The following is a 19,421-nucleotide window of genomic DNA, read 5'->3' as shown; positions in this document are numbered from 1 at the left end:
AGCGGTTTCCAAATCGCCCTCTCACTGAGCATATCGCTTTATAGCTTTATTAGGCCTTATGAGACCCAAGAAGAACTACCTTTCTACCAATAACACGCAGTCGGTCTATCGCCTTACGGCTGCCATAATTGCAATCCAATTCGTCTTGTATTAACCTCGTGACTGTTGAATCCGCAGCAATAGCAGGGTGATTGAAACATCTTGGCGTGAATAGGGTTGGGTCGGTGTCGTTGCAATGCAACTGGGACGATGGTCGGTCGCGGTGTAAGTGAAGACTGGCGAAGGAGCACCAGGTGATTGAACCATACATTCACAATCTCATGTAAATGGCTGGACCTGGTAATCCGAACCACAGCACTACATCACGCACTGTAAAGGGAATGAACAGGCGGACATGTCCAGGATCAGGTCGCCCTGAAATTTTCTTACCTGATCGGGAACATGACGCGTGGTGAGCGATATATTTGTTGTGTTTGGTGGGAGATTCGGTCGTTGTTCTGATTTCCATCATGTCTTGGCACGCTGCTCCGTATCAGCCAGCACCAGCCAGGACAAGCTAAGCTTTACGTCAGGAGCCGGGGTTCGTCGTCAGGAAAGGCAGGGCGCCCGTCCGAGAGGAGAGGCCAGCGGGCGGCGCAAGAGTCAGGATTGCGCCTTTATGCCATCTTACGTAGCGCAATTACGAGGCAAGAGCCATTACGAGTCCTCTGTCATGCTGTGGACGACCACATTGGGTGGACAAGAGAAGTCAATCCAAGCCAAATTATCTGCTGAGCCCTGGCGCGGGATGAGTTCAACTGAAGATCTAACATACCAGGGACCACAAATACACACGCCGATTTACCAAAACGGCAGGACGACTACGAATAGTCTATTATTATAGCTGATGCTCGCGCACGACTATGACGAGTTGTTTCGCCCCAGTGTCACTAGGACCTGCGTAAGAGAAGCTGGGGCTTTTGAATGTCACTTTATTATTTGATTTCCGTCGTGAAAACCGCAAGAGACAATGACAAGACAGGGGAATTGGTTGATAGAAACAAGGGAAAATGGGAACAAGAAAAGAAAAGTCAGAGCAGGGGTTGAGCAAGTTGGCGAACAAATATCTTTGATAATTAGGCATAAGTAAAAGCTTAGCGGGAAAACGCAGATGGCAGCCGTCCTGCCCTAGGACCTGCTTTATTATCGTAGGTGCCAAATTGGCACTTCCTGGAAAGGATAGTTTGAGTAGCCCCCAAATACAGTGGAGGCCTGTAGCCTACGCATGTAGTCATGTAGTGGGAGGGCACTGCCGGGGCACCTTCTGCTTTTCCCTTCCTGGCTCTCTGCACACTGTTTTCCATATCAAAACAGAGTCAGGGAGTTCTGGATGAGAGCTTGATATCTCCATCGCGTCCCGCTCCGTCCGAAGAAGACAGAGTTTCCCAGCGGTTGGGTCTCTGTATTCCTCTACTTTAATTTCTAGAAAAGTTCCATGCGCCTAAGAATTGGTGTCAGGTCCATGTAAGGCATTCCAGCAAGACGGCAATAACATCTGTTTGGCGACGTCTCCTAAGGATACTCCGCCCTTTGTCCGCTCCTGACGTCCGCTGAGACCTGACGGCTGTAAAGACGGGATGTATGAAGACAAGACAATGACTACGTACAAGAAACATCTCAGCGTGGCATGTAAGCAAGGATGAGCAACCTGAGCAACTTGGTTCATCATTCGCTTTCTCAACATATCTCGGCCACTTGGGATTTGCCATGGTGGTGGGTAGATACTCAAATATGGAAGGTGAGCAGGTGAGGATCTATACAGGCAATTAATATCGCTGCTCTTTCCCACCCGCCAGCCGTGCCTCTCTCTCATTTCCGCGCTCTGCTGTTGGCGGGATCGTTCCTGCCGTGTGCTGCCTCGAAGTCTCACACTTGGGGCGGACGGGCGGGCTGGTGTGTCTCATAATGAGCCAAGGTACAGGTACCTGGCTTCCCTACTTCAGTCCCTGAGAGATAGGTAGAGAGACACTAACAGACAACTAGTCACGTACCGAAAGGTACCTTTCTTAGCAAGAGAAAATCCCAAACAATCAAACCCGACTGGCCCACTGGGCTCCATTTCCCCAGTTTCCAGGCTGTGCACTGCACTTTGCTGGAGTCTAAGGCCCTTTTGAAAACAAGCAGCTCCCTCCCGATCCCCGCTCGTATTATTATTTATTAGGCGTCTCAATCTTTGATCCCACCCAGCGGCGGCGGCCTCCTATGGCACCCTGAAGGCCGGCGAGGACCTCTGCTTGATGCCGCCGCCCTGCCGTAGTGCCGTGGCAAGTGGTGCCGTAATGCCGTTTTTGGCTTTTACCTTTGCGCTCCGTCGAATCCCTCGGGTTCCAGCCGGCCCAGCTGTCTCGTAACTTGGAACTTCTTTCGGCCTTGCCTGAGGACACTAAGACTCGTTGCATGGATACAAGTCTTCATCTTACTTCATCTTAGTCTCTGGGTTCCTCTAAACGGCGTCGCTGCGCCAAGAGCCCCGCCAACTCTGCACCGATCTATTTGCCTCAGTCATTTGTCGTTACATGGTCCTGGGGATTTCTGGCCTATCATTTCACTGTCGAGTGTATTGGGTTTGCCTTGACAAGAGTAGCCTTGGAGTAACATAGGTATATGTTCTGTTGGCACAGGGGTGGGAAAAAAGAACGCATCACCAGTTGTACCACACGATGCCAACGTCTTACACTGGCGCGCTTCTTCAACAGATAGAGACAAGGACGGTAGAAGTAGACACCGGCACACAGCCCCAAGTCTAGTCCCGTTCAATCCAGCCACATGGTGTGCACCCAGCCGCCATCTCTTGGGGGTTGTTCTTCCAATGTACTTTAAGCATCCGCGGGCGGCATTGAGGTGCATCAAGCTCGAGCTAGATACTTGCATACATACTCAACCCTCTGCTTTGCCCTGTCTGCATAAGACTGCATTCCTGTACTTACTTACCTAACCCTATCTTGCACCTCTGGTCCAGTTGACATTGTGCCAGTTGTTGGAGCTGCACCATTCCTGTCTCACTGACCTAACCCCCCATAGAGAAAAGCGCACTCCACAAGCTATTCATCAACCCCCTGTCGACTTCCAGCGCGCCCTCCTCGGGTTCCGTCTGTCCAAGCTTTTTAGGCTCTTTTCCTCCCGACGAACGAAAGAAGACACCGGGTCCCCTTCCCACTCCCGGCCCCATCTGTTTAGTGGAACTCCTCCGCCCTTGCTGCATCTCCCAGCGCCCCGTTCCCTCCCAGCTTACTGCCCGTTGACGGTCCCGCCCACCCTCTCCCTCCCTCTTTCTCACTCTTTTGGCACTCAACTCGCACAGCGCCATTTCACACACCCAGGCACATTGCATACATACACAGCTCTCACACCGTATTTGGTAGGCTTGAGGTTAGAGCACGGTACCCGTCTGCCCATGCCATTGGGCAATTCCACCCTCGTGGCCACCAGGTGCGCCCGCTCTCGTTCTATTTCTCTCCTTCTCTCCCCTCGCCTTTCTTCTCGCGGATGGCGTCTGCCCATTATTAGTGTCCTTACGCTCTTGACGTCTGTAGTAGGTCTTCCCCCATTTACCGTACCGGTCTTGGTCCCGTCCGTCTCTGTCTCCCCGTACAAATTTCATCCCAGACTTCCAATTTCAACCCTCCTTCACCCCCCGACTTTCTTGGCTCTGCGGCCTTGTCGCTTCCCCCCCCCATTTAACAAATCTTTTGTTCCTCTTTCGCTCAAAGCTTGCTCCAGTCAAGCTCCAACCGCTGCCGTTACCTCAGGCATACCTCGCCTGCCAGCCTGCCCGCCTGGCCTGGGTCGCCACTTGACCTCTTAAGGTGCTGCTTCGCCATGAACTAATCAACTCCCAGATTCCTGGTCTCTTCTTTTACGCTTCAAGGCTTTTTAGCCTTCAAAATCCTTCCCCACAATCTCATCCCACGCCTCAAATTTCACCATCATACTCAGCTCTTTTGGTGTATTTGCCCGGGGGGCCGCAGAGGCAAGAAGGAAAAAGAGGGAGAAATAAAAGGACGGAAAAGGCGCGCAACTACAACCGGTCTACGAGACCATTCACGGCTCGCCAGTGACCTCCTCGCCATGGCGCATGCCCAGGACCCCCAAGAGCCCCATAAACGGAAACGGGACGCAGACGACAGCGGCACTCAGCCAGCTCATTCTGATCGCATTCCCCAGCCTCCTCCGCCTCAGTCAGGTATGTGCGGTGCGCCAGTGTGTGTGATCCATGCCGAACTCCAACAACAAAAACAAGACAAGCGGAAAGCATAAGCCGTCGATCTCATCCATCAACTGCATATAGTCGTCGCGCTCGGAGGCAATCGAGGTTAGACTCGCCATTGATCCCTCGCCCCGGCCTGCCAGCCAGCACCGTCCGCCCTTGTTATTCCCTCTTTCCGTCACTCTCCCCATCTTCCTCCCTATCCCGACTGTTTAGTCGGAATTCGCATCAGGCGCTCTTCTCGAGCCCTTAGCATCGTTTGATTCGCCTGTCATGCAGTTTGGTCCTCTTCAACCTCGCTCGCTTGCGTTGTATACTGTCTGCCAGAAGCAAATGCTAATTGTCACATCTAAGGCAATGCATCCATCATCAACTATCTCTCAAAGGCCAGCGCTGGCAAACTCAAGCTGATACAGGGCGAACCTGACACCTTTTCCGACGTGCTCGCCTTATTAAACCAATATGAAGGTATGCGATACCTTGTTCTGGATTTGTGTCATTGAATGCCAAGGCTCAACGGTCGACTTTAGGGGTTCTCAACAGACATGAGAGTCTTGCCGCCAATCTGGGGGCCAAGCTGACAGGCCCTCGCCTGCTCAAAGCCATGGAAGGCGCCTTTGAGGGCCCTATCATCACAAACCCTCCAGCCGCATATGGCGCAGCTCCTGTAGGTTGGCTGGACATTGTAACTTTTGCCAAGACGAACCCAGAGAAATTCGTTTTAACTACCGCTCATGACGGCGAACGCACCTGTCAGTTTTACCTGAATGGAGTGCAGGTGCAAATTTTGGAGGACGACTGGCGCCTCATCATGAATGGCGCCTTGGACAGATTTTCTATTGTCTCCACGGCTCCTCTGGAAGAGGATGAGACCGCCGAAGTGGCCACCTTGGAAATCGTAGAGCAACGACTACAGATCCTCATCAAAAAAGCCGATGAGATTGCCAAGAGGGCCCGACAACTTAATTACCACCTGAGCGGCCGAAAAGCCGGTATTAACTCTCGCCATACTGGCCAACAGCCCAGCAGCTCTGCGTTCCAACCTGTCAACCACTCGCAGCGTCACGGTGGTGGTCATGGATCCGGTTATGACCTACATGCCGACTTACTTCAACAATTTCTTTCATCTTCACAAGCTTACCCTCCGAGGGTTCCATCTAGCGCCGGCCTCGACCCGACGCAGTCTGGACAGCACACGCCGCCTGCAACAAATCCTCATCCCCACTCTCTTCCTCTCCAGGGTCGCCCGCCTGTGGCACATGCCCCAGCAATACCCCAGCGAGACTCGTCTTATGATCCCTCATCAGCGCACAGAGGCATCATCACTGCACGTATAGAGAAATTAAATAAGGGAGACCAGATATGGCCGCCTTGCGACCGCTGCCGTAGGCTCAAGTCACCATGTGTAAAGCACCTGACAGCCTGCCAAGGCTGTACGAAAAAGCACGCCAAGTGTGGTTGGAAGACCATCACTGAGGGAGAGATTGCCTGGCTCAACCGTGAAGCAAGCAGCAGTGCTGATGAGGCTCATGTCGAAACAAACCCAACAAATCCACCGCCATCGAGAACATTACGATACGATCCCACTCAGGACGACGGCCAATCCAACGGGGAGCCACCGCCCTCGACCAATCTCATGCCAGGAGAAGTCTCTCGACCAGCCAGCAGAGGCCAGCAGAGCCAGCATGGCGGCCAGCAAGGGCACCGTCAGCGATCTCCGCTGGAACCTGGGTCCCGCAGCCGAACAAGCAGTTTCATGGAGGTAGAACAAGAGACACCTCCCAACTCCAAGCCGTGGATTCCAGAGTCTCATCGGGAACAACTTCCCAGCCTAAAGAGAGACCACTTGCTGTTGAGCCACATGGCATCAGCCGCGACAGCAGCAGCCGATGCCAGGGATGCTAACATCACGCCGGCAAGTAAACTTGCAGGCCGGTAGATAATGCCGGCTTGCAGCAGAAGTATTTGTGCAGTATGAGAGCATGAACGACGAGTTCAGCATGACATGACTTTTTGTATTAGAGCGACGGACAGAAGAATCCAGGCAGCTGTCACATTGATTTGTGTGCACCAAAAGGTATGCGAGCAGAGAACATATTGCAAGAGAAAAAGAGAAATACAAAATAAATAAACAATTCAAAAAGTTCATATTGATATTCGAAGCATGCAAGCATGCATGCATGTGATTTATACTGTATTCGATCTTTTGGTGTGCCTTGATGACATCCATTTCTGAACACACAGGTCCGTGTTCCTCTGCATTGTGCAGTGCTAGTGGGTGGGACAGTCAATGACCAGTCAGAAGCCATAGAAAGAGGCTACTGCACGAGCCACCTTGCCCAAGTTTAAGTGGACCAAGATCACATCTGAGAGGTCGTGGCGTGGCGCGTCTACTTATCGAAAAGAAAAAAGTTCCTGGCTCCATCAATGACGGCTCTCAGCTGCTCGCTCCCTCATCAATCCACTCCTACTTTCTCCTGCGGCATGATCCTAACATAACGGCCTTTAGACGTTGACATTTGTCTGCCTTTCGTTTTAACGTCTGACACTGAGTGCAATCACATTCTATCCCCCTTATTGATCCGCTTTACTTCACCTAAAATAACTGGTCTCAATTCTGGTCGTCACTTTACCAAATGGCCCATTCCCCCATATCCGCCGAATTCATGGCTGGAACAGACAACCGACCGGCCTCGCGCCGTGCTCCAGATACAACTTCATACCCGACATCTAGAGAGACAGGCGATGTCATCCCCAACACAAAACAGAACCCTGCAGTGAGCGCGAAGGAGTCACCCTTTGCTAAGTCATGGGTACATTTCGTTGCTGGCGGGTATGTCCAAATTCTGACCCCTAAGACCCTTGAAGAAAAAATTTAGCTATAGTGCTGACGAATGTCTCTCCTGATGTAGAGTCGGCGGCATGACGGCGGCAACGTTAACAGCACCTCTTGACGTTCTCAAGACCCGATTGCAATCCGATTTCTACCAGGCCCAGCTTCGCGCCTCTCACCAAGCTCGCGCCCAGGCTGTCGGCGCCCTCAGTCCCCTTCGAGCCGCCGCCTTCCATCTCAAGGAGACCTTTCAGATCCTCGGCTCCGTATACAAGATTGAGGGTCCTCGCGCTCTCTTCAAGGGCTTGGGTCCCAATCTCATCGGCGTTATCCCTGCGAGGAGCATCAACTTCTACACTTACGGAACCGGCAAGCGCCTGATTGCTGAGTATGGTAATGGCGGCCAGGAGGCTGCTTGGGTACATCTGTCAGCTGGTGTGTTGGCGGGCATCACAACCAGTACGGCGACGAATCCCATTTGGCTTGTTAAGACGCGGTTGCAGCTGGACAAAAACGTGGCGGAGCAGAGCGGCGGCGTCACGAAACGCCAGTACCGCAATAGTTTAGACTGCATCCGGCAGGTGCTTCGTACGGAGGGCTTTACGGGTCTCTACAAGGGTATGAGCGCAAGTTATCTTGGTGTTGCTGAGAGCACATTACAGTGGGTGCTGTACGAGCAGATCAAGAAAGAGTTGGCGCATAGGGAGGAACGCATCATCCGGAGCGGCCGGGAAAAGACTTTCTGGGACCGCACCGTGGACTGGATGGGCAACGCCGGCGCTGCTGGCGGTGCCAAGTTGGTTGCAGCCGTCCTGGCGTATCCTCATGAGGTATGTCAATGCCCATTGTGCAGAGCTGAACCACTCTTTAATGGGGAAGGGCAATGATGATACTAATACCACGGGTAACAGGTTGCGCGAACGAGGTTAAGACAAGCCCCTATGGCCAACGGACAGCTCAAGTACACGGGGCTGTTCCAATGCTTCCGCCTAGTCTGGGTGGAAGAAGGTCTTATGGGACTTTACGGCGGTCTCACCCCACACCTCATGCGTACTGTTCCCAGCGCTGCTATTATGTTCGGCATGTACGAGGGCATTCTTCGTCTTTTTAGTACACCTGCAAAGACTGGAACAAGCTTGTAAACGCAGAAGCTGGGCTTTTGTTCCCACCGGCAAACACTAATGGTACCGCTGGCGATTACGAAGCCGCTCGAAGGCGACATCGCTCGAAAAACTCTCTCTTGGGTGCATTTCTTGTACAATAACATACGATCGACGACTGCGACTCTAGGGCAGACATAGCCGTAGCCTCCTACCCACCCCACACTTACATCTCGGCAATCTTCCCTTCTCACCAACTTTATTTTGCAATGTCTTCGACGATGACGATATTGAACCGAACCCCCGAATTATACGGCAGCAGATGTACGATATGAATGAGCGACTCTAGACTTGTTGTAAAGTTCAACGAGAGGATTTCGCGGGTGCACTACTCTAATGAGTTTGGGGAGATTTTCCACGGCATCTAACGGCGTTTTGCGAGGCGCCATGTACAACCACAAGAAAACACACTTTAGGCACCCGAGATGTTCTTCTCTAGCGAGGGTGTTCATCCGTGTATAATAATGTATATAGAAGATAAGAGGAAGTGGGGGAAGCAGAAGAACACACTCCCGGGGGAACCGACAAGGGGACGGATGGAAGGAACATAGACTCTACTCCATCCGAGCGGGCCTGGATGAATAGCCGCAAAAACCCAAATTCAACTTCATTCTGGCAAGGACGATGTCTTACAGGCTAAACAAGATAATTTGGATGAAACTTTCGTCATACTATCCATTTTGTAGAACGCCAACCTTCCTCGAGGCGAAAAGCAACGCTGATGCTGTCCGCATGCCCCTCGGCGGGGTTTGTGCTTGGCGCGAGTGAAGAAGAAAAGGCTATGGGCAAAAGACACAGAAACCATACGCAAAAAGGTTGCTTATAATCGTTGGATATAGTAGAGACGAAAGGAAGAATAAAAACAGAAGAAAGTCAGAAAAGTAAAGAAAACCCCCCATTGTCAGCCCGCCCCATCGCTGCTTAAAGTCATATTCTCTTGGCTTGTCATTTAAAACCGCTATATTTTTGTTAGAGGCATTTTCGCTTTGATCTCCGATCATGTCCCTCCACTCAGCTTGGAGCTCTTTGCCAATCTTTCCAGCTGTGTGTCGATGCGATAGTGCCTGGGCGGTCGCTTCCGCAGCTTGTTTGCTACCCGCAAAGCGGATGGCGAGGAGAAGGCCCCAGGCCAGCTGGCTCGGAGTTTTAGTCACCACGCATTACGATCCCAATTCGGGTCTATCGGCACAAGTCAGTCAGGTGTCTGTCATAGTCTCTTGTCTGTCTGTTTATGTCTTTGGAAATGATACCCTGGTACTGGTTCACATGCAGTTCGCAGAAAGATTCGCAACTCACCTTGTACAAAGGCAGCCAGAACTTTGCTGCCCGTCTGCAGAAGCGGGTGACCGACAACTATGCGCAGGAACTTCTCAAGGCCAGCACGGCGTCCCTCGATGACGTCGTCACTGAAGCGATTGGTGAACACCTTGCCAGGAAGAGGGGGTATAGTGACGCGAGCACTCTCTCGCTCTAGAATGTCGCGGAAATACTCAAAGTCGGAGTAGCGACGGCGCACGCTTGAGGCACGGAGTTTGAAAGCTGGAATATTGGTGCGGCAAACGATCTCGTAATCGGTGTACATGCTACGGCCCATGCCATGGGTTCGGGGGTTGCGGACCTACAAACAGACGAAGCATTAGACAATGTACGCCAAGGTTGGGGCCGAAGGCGAGATTGACGAATTCATGGCACCAAAAAATCCCAGAAAGAACTCGCTTGCGCATACCTCAATCTCAAGGAAGTTCTCAGGAGGTCCGTAGATCTCGTCAAACGACTGCTGTCGTGTATCTGGCATTGCCTGCATGATGGGCCGATGGAAGCGCGGCGATGCCTGACTACCCGCCTGAGAGCCAGTCGGTGATGTGGGAGAGGCTGGCTCGGCGCTGGCAGCGCGAGCTTCGTTTTGGGTTCCGGAATCCGTTTTGACGGCTTCTGGGAACAGAGCGGAATCAATCGTCGAGAACTTCGTATCGGGAGCCTGGTGGACGGCTGTTGTCGGCACGGCGGCAAGTGTGGGGTATTCCTCTTTCCCCTTTTTTTCGTGGTATTTCCTGTCTACAGTTGCAAGGCAGTTGTTAATGTGGAACGATACAGTTTTACTGCGGCGCTGTACGACGCGGTTGGTTGAGGCTGAAGTGAGGTTGCTGCGGTAAAAAAGTTGAGGTAGGAGGTGGGGGAATAGTGCGAAGGCGGCCGATTACGATAGAAGACTTCGGATGATGTTTAGCTACGAATTGCGGGGGGAGCAACCGCCGCCGACATAACGCACCCAGTCGCAGGCCGCCACGGCTCCTGGTTGGCGATTAGAGGATAAGACACCAAAGAGAGGCTGAGCCAGTGTCTGTGGGGGCACCCCTCTTTGGTGCACAACAACTGATTGACATTGGTACCCCCGATTCAGCAGGTGGGGGAACTAAGCATGCTTCTGGAACCCATCTGGGCTGTCGATGGCGGCTTGACATACCTGAAATGCCAACTTCAACTAATACGTGTCACCTATAACTGAGGGCAAAGCAACAGCAATTCAAGCGCTCTTGCAAGTGTGAACCAGGCCTGCTGGGCCATTCATCTGACAGGTTTATATCATTTAGATTTGGAGACCGCTGGCTATCGTCAACATCGCTAACCTCAACCGTTGCCTCGTACTTTGACACCAAAAGTCCTTCGATTGCGCCATACAAGTACAAAGTTATATTTATATCACAAAAATGCAATTTGAATGCATAAACCATGAAAGACGCCAATGTTGTCCCAATCTTCCAGTCTTGTAGGAATAATTCAAGGCTTACCATTTCGGTGGATGGGACGTAGCCAGAATCAGAGGTAGGTGCTGGAGCATCGAATAAGCCCAATGAATAAAATAACCAGTTAACGCCAATATTCTCACCTCCTAGCCCCTTCTCCTTTTTTTTTCATGTACAAAGTCTTAACATGCATCACCGCCTAGAGTCCACGACCTCCATTTCATGGCAAGGCTTAGAAGGTAATCATGAGTTAGAGCCGAACTTCGACATTGCTGGGTATCCCTTTTATGATCAAGACAACGGCAGCATAATAGGCCCCACGATGGCTATGGCGGTCATCTGTTCGTAATATCAGACGGTATGCCAGCCGATACAGTGTGAATTTGGCCTATAGCAGCATGGTCGTGATGTGGAGGGTGTCTAAGACGCATCATAATGTTGACCTCAACCGTCGTAAGCGGCCCACCGGAGTAAAGAGTGAGCCACCTAAACCGCCCAAGTAAGGTTCACTTCTTGTCCGCGAATCTTTGATGAATAGCTCGGATTTGCTCCTCAACATTAAGACTGTGCAAGTGATTAATGTGTGCTTGGCTCTTTCCGTCGGGGTTACCATCAAAGCTGTGGATTGCTGCTTTCTTCCGGCGAGCAACTTCTTCTTCCGAGACGGGCTGGCCGGTGACACCATCAAACACATCGCTCCGCTGACTGGCCAAACGCTTCAAATTGTTGGCAACATCCGCGGTAGATAGGTTCGTGGTGGCATACCGTGCCTCCGCCTTAGCCTTTTGATCTTTCCACTGAGGGTCCAGGAGTTCGACTGTAGAACTGTTAGCATATTATCTCTTCAGCCACAATGATTCTGTGGATTAGGATGACTGACTTCGCATGTGCTCATCCAGCTCGTTCATGGGGATTTGCTGTTTGCAGTTTGGACACAGTGCCGTCTGGACGCTATGCTTATTGGCCGCGCGTTGAAGCGCTCTGGGGACATAGTTCTCCTTTATCTTCATTGGTGCAGTACCGCCTCGAGCCTCAGCCCGTGCTTGCTGCTCCCGAGCTCGAGCTTCTGATCTCTCCTGAATCCTCCGCTCCTCTTCCTCTTCTTCCGCTGACCTACGTGGTGGGCCATTATGATATTGCTGGGGCCCTGCCGAAGCCTGTGCCTGGTAAGGTTGCTGAGGCGCATATCCTGTGTGAACTGGCAGTGTATGCGACGTCGGAGGATAAGCATTGTAGGTCGAATCTTCTTCGCCCGGGAAAGCTTCCTCAATTCGGAGATTCGAGCTGATGGATGCCTTGTTGCGCTCTTCAAGCGAGGCGTACTGTAAGTCTGAAAGATTCGTCGGAGGCGGCAGGTTCGCATGCTCATCAGCATCAGTAAAGACAATGGTTTCGACGACAACAAAATCGTTCCAGTCGATGCGGGCAAATTCGAGGCGCTTTTTCTCATCCTCTTCTTCCTTCTTTTGCTTCTCGGTCTCCTGGAATTTCAGGTATTCGGCGCGTTGCTTCGCGCGACTTAAGACATGGTACTTGTCGTCGACGTTCTGCTGAAGGTGGGCAATGCGCTCCTGCTCCAATTTGCCTCCTTCACCACCCAGCCCACTTGCCCTTAATAACGCTGTGTACTGATCGACCTGATGTTGGAAGAAATTGTGGAATGTGTGGTTGGGGATGAGGAACTGGAACTGTGGGTTTCCGGCTTCTCTCTGGGCCAGCTGTGTCATGAACTGACGACCGTTCTTGGCTACGAAAAGAGCAGTCAAGCGAATGACTTCAAGATCCTTCTGGTTGATTCTAGGCATACGGGCGGAGAATTGAAAATCGGGGGGCTTAGGCGGGCCTTGGGGCTTCTGGTCGACTGGGGCAGCAGTTTCGTTAGCACGACCAGCTGCAATGGCGGTACCGCGACCAGCCTTGATCTCGTCAAGTCGCCACTGATAGTAGGCATGGTACGCGTCCGCATTGTTTAAAAAGCTGAACTTGGGGTTGGAGCGTTCTTTGTCGCGAATTCTGTCCTCGAAAACCAGTCCGTTTCGCGCAACGTAACCGGCTGTCTTCTCTAGGACATTACGAATTTCGCGGGGAGGAAGGACAACACCGGCCGGAGGTTTCAGCTCATCAAGAGCGGCGACGGCGTCACCGTTTGCCGTAGGTGTGGCCATGTTGAGTATGGAGGCTCGCGCGGTCAAGATTGTTTCGTGACAATGCGGCGCGTGGAGCAAAGCGAGAAGTCAAATGCAGAATGGAGCTGTTGTATGCTTGTCTGCTTTTTTCGGCTGCGCCAAGGCAACCCCAGAGGTGGATGGCGGCTGTCTTAGTCAGCATTCCCTGCGGTCAGTGCGGTCCTTCTTGAAATGTTGATAGAGCCATCGTTGCCAATTGCATTGGTTGGCTGAGGCAAACAACGTAACGTAAGGCACACCAATTTTAGAGAATGTTTACAGTGATAGATGCACAATATCCTGGCATATTTATTGTTTGAAGCCTCAAGTAGATTTCGTCATCTTTCTCATCAAGGGATTCCCAGATCGAACAAACGGTTAGAGCAGCCACCGACGACCTAATCCGACTGGCTGAACTGTTTTGACACTGGAAACAGGACCTCATCTCCGTGAGGACGCATAGTGGTATTTGGACTAGAATCGGAGCAGGAGTTAAGGCAGTGTGCAGTGAAGGTAATGAAGAAAGAGAATGAAGGGATAACCTTACGATCACAAGCTAACATCATACATCAGATGATCAATTGTTTGATAATTATTTAAAAAAAAAAAAAAAAAAAAAAAAAAAAAACCTTAGCTGAAGTCGCAAGCTAAGCGTCAAGAAACGTTTATTATAATAATACCTTGTAAACTTGCAAGATGCCTCAAGGCATGGGCATGAGTACGTCAGATAAGTTGAGGCATTGCGGCGATGCATAAAGAATGTGGAGCATACTCTGCAGCACGCCTGGGAAGCCCAGGTATTCGAACATGTGTGAGATAAGTTGCTTTACGCATCTTACACGTAGTAGAGTACGTCGCTGTCCTATGTTATTTTAGTTTCAGCCGCATCGCCGCGGCGCACTGGCCACACTCCATCCAGAGTGGGAATGAATGGACCTAGGACAGGCGCTTGAAAAAGGCGTAATATTAGACACTGACAGAAAGAGGGCGAGGCCTGGGCGCAGAACATTAACAGCCACAGCTGGTCCTTCCGCCGTTTACTTTGGCGCTAAGCGGGGCACAGATGTTAGACAGGAGCTATAGCACCTCCAGTCAATCAGCTTTGGGGATGAAATGTAATTATGCAGTGGCCACTTGTCTAACTAACACATACTGGAAAACAGTTGAGATTCTGATAAAACTCGGCCGATGACACGGTTTTGCGTAAAAAGTACGGAGTAAACTAGCTGGTGCTGCTTCAGCATCGAAGCGCGTTAAGTGCCTTCAGGTGGATGGTTAGCCCTGGAGGATCAGTGGGGGCGGGCTCATATGGAAGCGCGTCCCTGGGTTCAATTTCCTGGGCAGCAGCTTACAACAGGGTAGTTTTGAACACCTCACGCACAGTGATGGGTGTCCCTAAAGGGGTCTAAGCAGGTCGAAAAGGGCGGGCGCAACTTCAATGAGCCAACCACATGCCGGGTACACAAGACAGCCTGTGGGCCACTGGGGTCTGGCTATGGGAATCATGGGAAGGGGGCGTAGAAAGTTCTCCAAGGGGGAACCGCAAGAACCAGGCAAGTCCTAGCTTCAGCCAATGGCTGCCTGTCAAACCACATGGGATGAGGCCACTTAAGCTACAACTTCGACCCTGACCCCCTTATCCCATACTCCCTTCCAGCCTGGCCTCCCCAGCTGTCATCAGCTTCCGCGGTCAAACTTTCTGTCATCAGCCAGGACTGTCCTAACCTCTTCTCTTTCCCTGAACCTCCCTTTTACCCCGTACGATACGTCTTCTTCTTGAGGGCTTTCATCAAGGTCGCCCGTCAACCTGCTTTGCACGAATGACCGAATTTTAATGCTTGTCTTTTCTTCTTGACTCTCGTTGATTCTCTTTCCACCTTTCTGCAACTCGATACGCGAAAACCCTGCCATACCCTACCTTGCTGGGTAGCAACCTCTCCACCACCGTCGTCGACGTCGCCGTCGCCGTCCTTGAAAGAGACGAGTCCCCTGCCTACTCGATCGCCTCGCCCTATATTCTACCTTCTGCGATCCGATAGCACCTTCTCCGCGATGGCTGCCACCAAAGCCGTTCGCTCTCCGAGCCCGAAGCTCGAAAAGCCAGCAAATGGTACCAAAGTCGCCAACGGTGCCAACGGTGCCAATGGCATCAATGGCAAGACCTCCGTCTTGCGCGAACACAGCTATAAATCCGATGGTGTTGAGGACCACGATGTCTTTCTTCTGCCCGTTTCCGACTACCAGATCATGCTTGTTCTAACAGTTCTTGCTGCTGTCGTACGCCTGTTCCGAATTTACCAACCCACCAGCGTCGTATTTGACGAGGTCCAGTAAGTCATCAGACTCCTAAGCCCCCGTGTGTACCAGCTCTAAATACCTTGCTCCAGCTTTGGTGGTTTCGCTTCTAAATACATCAAGGGCAAATTCTTCATGGATGTACACCCTCCTCTAGCCAAGATGCTAATTGCTCTGACTGGCTGGCTGGCTGGCTTCAATGGTGACTTCGATTTCAAGGATATTGGCAAAGACTATCTGGAACCCGGTGTCCCATACGTCGCTATGCGCATGTTCCCAGCTATTTGTGGCATTCTTCTCGCCCCTCTCATGTTCCTGACTCTGAAAACCACCGGATGCCGAACCACAACCGCTCTGCTTGGCTCCGGTCTGATCATCTTCGGTACGATACGGGTGTATTTTGATAATTCCCAAAACTTGGCTAACTTGACTCCATAGAGAACGGACTTCTTACTCAAGCCCGACTGATTTTGCTCGATTCCCCGCTCATGGTCGCGACTGCATTTACCGCTCTTGCCTTCCAGTCTTTTACCAACCAGCACGAACAGGGTCCTAAGAAAGCCTTTCAATTGAGCTGGTGGTTTTGGCTGGCCATGACAGGTCTTGGTCTTGGTGTCACTTTTAGCATCAAGTGGGTTGGTCTGTTCACAATTGCTTGGGTTGGAAGTCTCACCCTGATCCAACTTTGGGTTCTTCTCGGCGATACTAAGAATGTTACACCGGTATGCACTACTTACTACTCGTTCAATTAAGCATGGCATCGACTGACCCAATTATCAGCGTATCTGGGCCAAGCACTTCATGGCCCGTGTGTTCTGCTTGATCATCATCCCATTGGGCTTCTACATGGCTATGTTTGCCATTCACTTCATGTGCCTCGTGAACCCAGGCGACGGCGATGGATTCATGAGCTCCGAGTTTCAGTCTACCCTCAACTCCAAGGGTATGCAGGATGTTGCGGCCGACGTCGCCTTTGGCAGCCGTGTCAGCATCAGGCACGTCAACACTCAAGGTGGCTACCTGCACTCCCACCCTCTGATGTACCCCACTGGTAGCAAGCAGCAGCAGATCACCCTATACCCACACAAGGACGAAAACAACATCTGGCTACTTGAAAATCAGACCCAACCTCTCGGCGTCAATGGAGAACAAATTAACGGAACCTTGGCCTGGGACAACCTCCCACAGCCCGTTTACATCAAGGACGGCGATATTGTTCGCTTGTACCACCTCCCTACGTTTCGTCGCCTTCACTCCCATGACGTTCGTCCCCCGGTGACGGAGGCTGACTGGCAGAATGAAGTATCTGCGTATGGCTATGAGGGCTTTGAGGGTGATGCCAATGATTTGTTCAAGATCGAAATAGTGAAGAAGAAATCGCTCAGCTCCGTGTCCAAGGAGCGCCTCCGCACCATTGAGACAAAGTTTAGGCTGGTCCATGTCATGACTGGATGTGTTCTGTTCTCCCACAAGGTGAAGCTTCCCGACTGGGCGTCAGAACAGCAGGAGGTCACTTGCGCGAGAGGAGGCACGCTTCCCAACAGTCTATGGTACATCGAGTACAACGAGCACCCTCAGTTGACCGGTGAGAACATTGAGAAGGTCAACTATCGCAACCCTGGCTTCTTCGGCAAATTTTGGGAGCTGCAAAAGGTCATGTGGAAGACCAATGCCGGTCTCGTTGAATCTCATGCCTGGGATTCCCGTCCTCCCTCTTGGCCGGTCCTCAGGCGGGGCATTAACTTCTGGGGCAAAGACCACCGTCAGATCTACTTAATGGGCAACCCGATCATCTGGTGGAGCTCCACTCTTGCTATTGTCGTTTACGTTTTATTCAAGGGTATTGCGACTCTTCGCTGGCAACGTAGTTGCAACGACTATGGCAACGTTACCTTCAAGCGTTTCGACTATGAGGTTGGTACCGCTGTTTTGGGTTGGGCCTTCCATTACTTCCCATTTTACTTGATGGAGCGTCAACTTTTCCTCCACCACTACTTCCCCGCTCTTTATTTTGCCATCATGGCGTTCTGCTCCGTCTTTGACTTCGCTACTGCTCGCGTTTCCTTCGCTGGCATCAGGAACAACCCGATCATCAACCGCGCCAGTGCTGTGGCATTTTTGGCCCTCACTATTGTAATCTTTATGCTTTTTTCACCCCTGGCCTACGGAAACTCCTGGACCAAAGCCGAATGCAACCGTCTCAAGCTGCTCAGCACATGGGACTTTGACTGTAACACTTTCAATGACAACGTAAGTACCACTGCTGCTAATGTGCCGGGACCTGGAATGCCTGAGAGAGGGTTGTAACAGCTTGCGATGTCTGACATGCGTCTTCGCTTCCGCTGCAAATTTTATGTGGAAACCTACATAGGCAAATGATATGAGATTCGGCTCGGCATAGTTGGCAACCGTGACTTAATCGATACTAACTTTACCTTCTGGCACTGTAGTACTCTCAATATTCGGAACTTCTCACCCGCACTTCCGCCTCGCCTACCCCTACTCCAGCTGAGGCCCCGGTCGCCCCGGTCGGTGGTCAAGTGGGTCAAATTCCTATCCACAATGCTGTAAAGGAGCAGCCTCCAGTTGCTGAGCCCTCGGGAGTTCCTGGTCAGAAGGTACTCTCTCGAGAGGAGCGCGTCGAGTATCGGGATCAAGACGGCAACCTCCTTGATGAGGAGCAGGTCAAGGCTCTGGAGGGTAAGGTTGAATTCAAGACGAAATATGAGACCCGGACGCGTGTCGTCGACGCAAGTGGAAACGAAGTACAGGTGCCTGAAGGCGGATGGCCGCAAGAGGTCGCCCAAGGTGAAGGAGATAGCGTCGCCCCGCCTCACCCAGATGTCCAAGGAGTGGACCAGGAGACCAAGTCTTCTGACAAGGCAGAGGACTCGGTGTCCCCAGAGGTTGCCGAGAGCATCAAGGGTGCGAAAGAGGCCGAGCAGAAGAAGGCCAAGCCGGCAAGTGAAGGTGGCAAGGAGGCCACTGCCCAAGAAGAACTCTGAGTGCGAAAGCTGACCCTGGATGGATGGGAATGAGGAAAACGTGGTCATAGGCTTGCAGTGCGGCTAATGTGTTGCGATGTGTGACCCGTTATCCACTAGACTTGCTACGATCTAGGAAAGAATCTTGGGTCAAAAGTCAGGTGTGGAACGAGAAGCACAGAATACTCCCCAGCGCAAAGGTTTATCTTGTTTATGTTTCCTTGTGGACTTCCAGTAACGACAGAAGAAAAAGGACACCTGAAGGGCTATAAAATCAAAATTTCATTTGTTGTAAGACCAAGCAAGACACGTTCTTTGATCAAAACGCTGGACGGACTGGTTTCCTGCGAAACCTCTGTAAAATGACCATCTCTTGTTGAGAAATTTAAGATGACAAACTGCTTAGCCCATGATCCATGTGGATGGCACAGGGTGGGTGAGAAAGACTCAATTGAGAGCTCACCGCGACATGATGATGACCTACCTGATAATGGAGGGGAAGGATACCATGCCCTCGTTCTGTTAGTTGTGCTTTTTAGAAAGCAAGTGTTCGTTGGGGGCTGCCACAGTTGAATCGATTCACGCTTTTGTTTCGAGATAGGACAAGAAAACAGACAACAAAAGGGTGGCAATAGTCGCATTCTTGTCAAGTTCTGATTTAAAAGTAGTGCCAAGCTAAGATATCATTGCCTCTGCCATTAATAGTGGCGCAGTAAGCTCTAGTGCGTTTGTCCTCATCGTTCCAGTTAGTCTAACGGATGCATGTCCTCCCCAGTAGCAACTGTAACTGTTGAGAGTCCTCTGCACCACCACAGTTTTTTACTCTCCAAAACGCCGGTATTGACTCCTAAAGTAAACAAGTGATATGTGCCTCAACCCTTCCTAGTCTTGCCCACGATCCGTAACCCCCGCTTACCCTCCCGTGTGGCCATCATTAGTAGCTTCGGCATTTTGAGCCTCGTGGCATATGGCATATTAATACAATATTGAAAAT

General features: G+C 51.4%; 5 protein-coding genes across 5 annotated transcripts; 3 read left to right on the top strand and 2 right to left on the bottom strand.

Moving 5' to 3' along the window:
* Nucleotides 1–4,107: 4,107 nt before the first annotated feature.
* CTRU02_207615 (C6 finger domain-containing protein) lies at nt 4,108–6,185 on the top strand (the record flags this gene model as incomplete). Its single annotated transcript, XM_036727523.2, has 3 exons — nt 4,108–4,222; nt 4,601–4,714; nt 4,777–6,185. The coding sequence occupies 3 exons, from the start codon at nt 4,108–4,110 to the stop codon at nt 6,183–6,185; spliced, it is 1,638 nt and encodes a 545-aa protein (XP_036580889.2).
* Nucleotides 6,186–6,882: 697 nt separating this feature from the next.
* On the top strand, nt 6,883–8,221 carry CTRU02_207614 (mitochondrial carrier protein rim2; the record flags this gene model as incomplete). The annotated part of the gene is made up of 3 exons (XM_036727524.1): nt 6,883–7,079; nt 7,159–7,909; nt 7,991–8,221. The coding sequence occupies 3 exons, from the start codon at nt 6,883–6,885 to the stop codon at nt 8,219–8,221; spliced, it is 1,179 nt and encodes a 392-aa protein (XP_036580890.1).
* A 1,168-nt stretch (nt 8,222–9,389) lies between these two features.
* Nucleotides 9,390–10,043, bottom strand: CTRU02_207613 (sorting nexin-3; the record flags this gene model as incomplete). The annotated part of the gene is made up of 3 exons (XM_036727525.1): nt 9,390–9,418; nt 9,536–9,857; nt 9,966–10,043. 3 exons carry the CDS (start codon nt 10,041–10,043, stop codon nt 9,390–9,392), a joined length of 429 nt encoding a protein of 142 aa, XP_036580891.1.
* A 1,446-nt stretch (nt 10,044–11,489) lies between these two features.
* Nucleotides 11,490–13,148, bottom strand: CTRU02_207612 (pre-mRNA splicing; the record flags this gene model as incomplete). The annotated part of the gene is made up of 2 exons (XM_036727526.1): nt 11,490–11,800; nt 11,864–13,148. The coding sequence occupies 2 exons, from the start codon at nt 13,146–13,148 to the stop codon at nt 11,490–11,492; spliced, it is 1,596 nt and encodes a 531-aa protein (XP_036580892.1).
* Nucleotides 13,149–15,200: 2,052 nt separating this feature from the next.
* CTRU02_207611 (dolichyl-phosphate-mannose-protein mannosyltransferase) lies at nt 15,201–17,750 on the top strand (the record flags this gene model as incomplete). The annotated part of the gene is made up of 4 exons (XM_036727528.2): nt 15,201–15,478; nt 15,536–15,825; nt 15,882–16,165; nt 16,224–17,750. 4 exons carry the CDS (start codon nt 15,201–15,203, stop codon nt 17,748–17,750), a joined length of 2,379 nt encoding a protein of 792 aa, XP_036580894.2.
* Nucleotides 17,751–19,421: the final 1,671 nt, after the last annotated feature.

This window comes from Colletotrichum truncatum (assembly GCF_014235925.2).
Source record: "Colletotrichum truncatum strain CMES1059 chromosome Unknown Contig_0004, whole genome shotgun sequence".
Lineage (NCBI taxonomy): Eukaryota > Fungi > Ascomycota > Sordariomycetes > Glomerellales > Glomerellaceae > Colletotrichum > Colletotrichum truncatum.
Note: the sequence above shows the minus strand (reverse complement) of the source record. Positions and strands in the feature narration are given on the sequence as shown.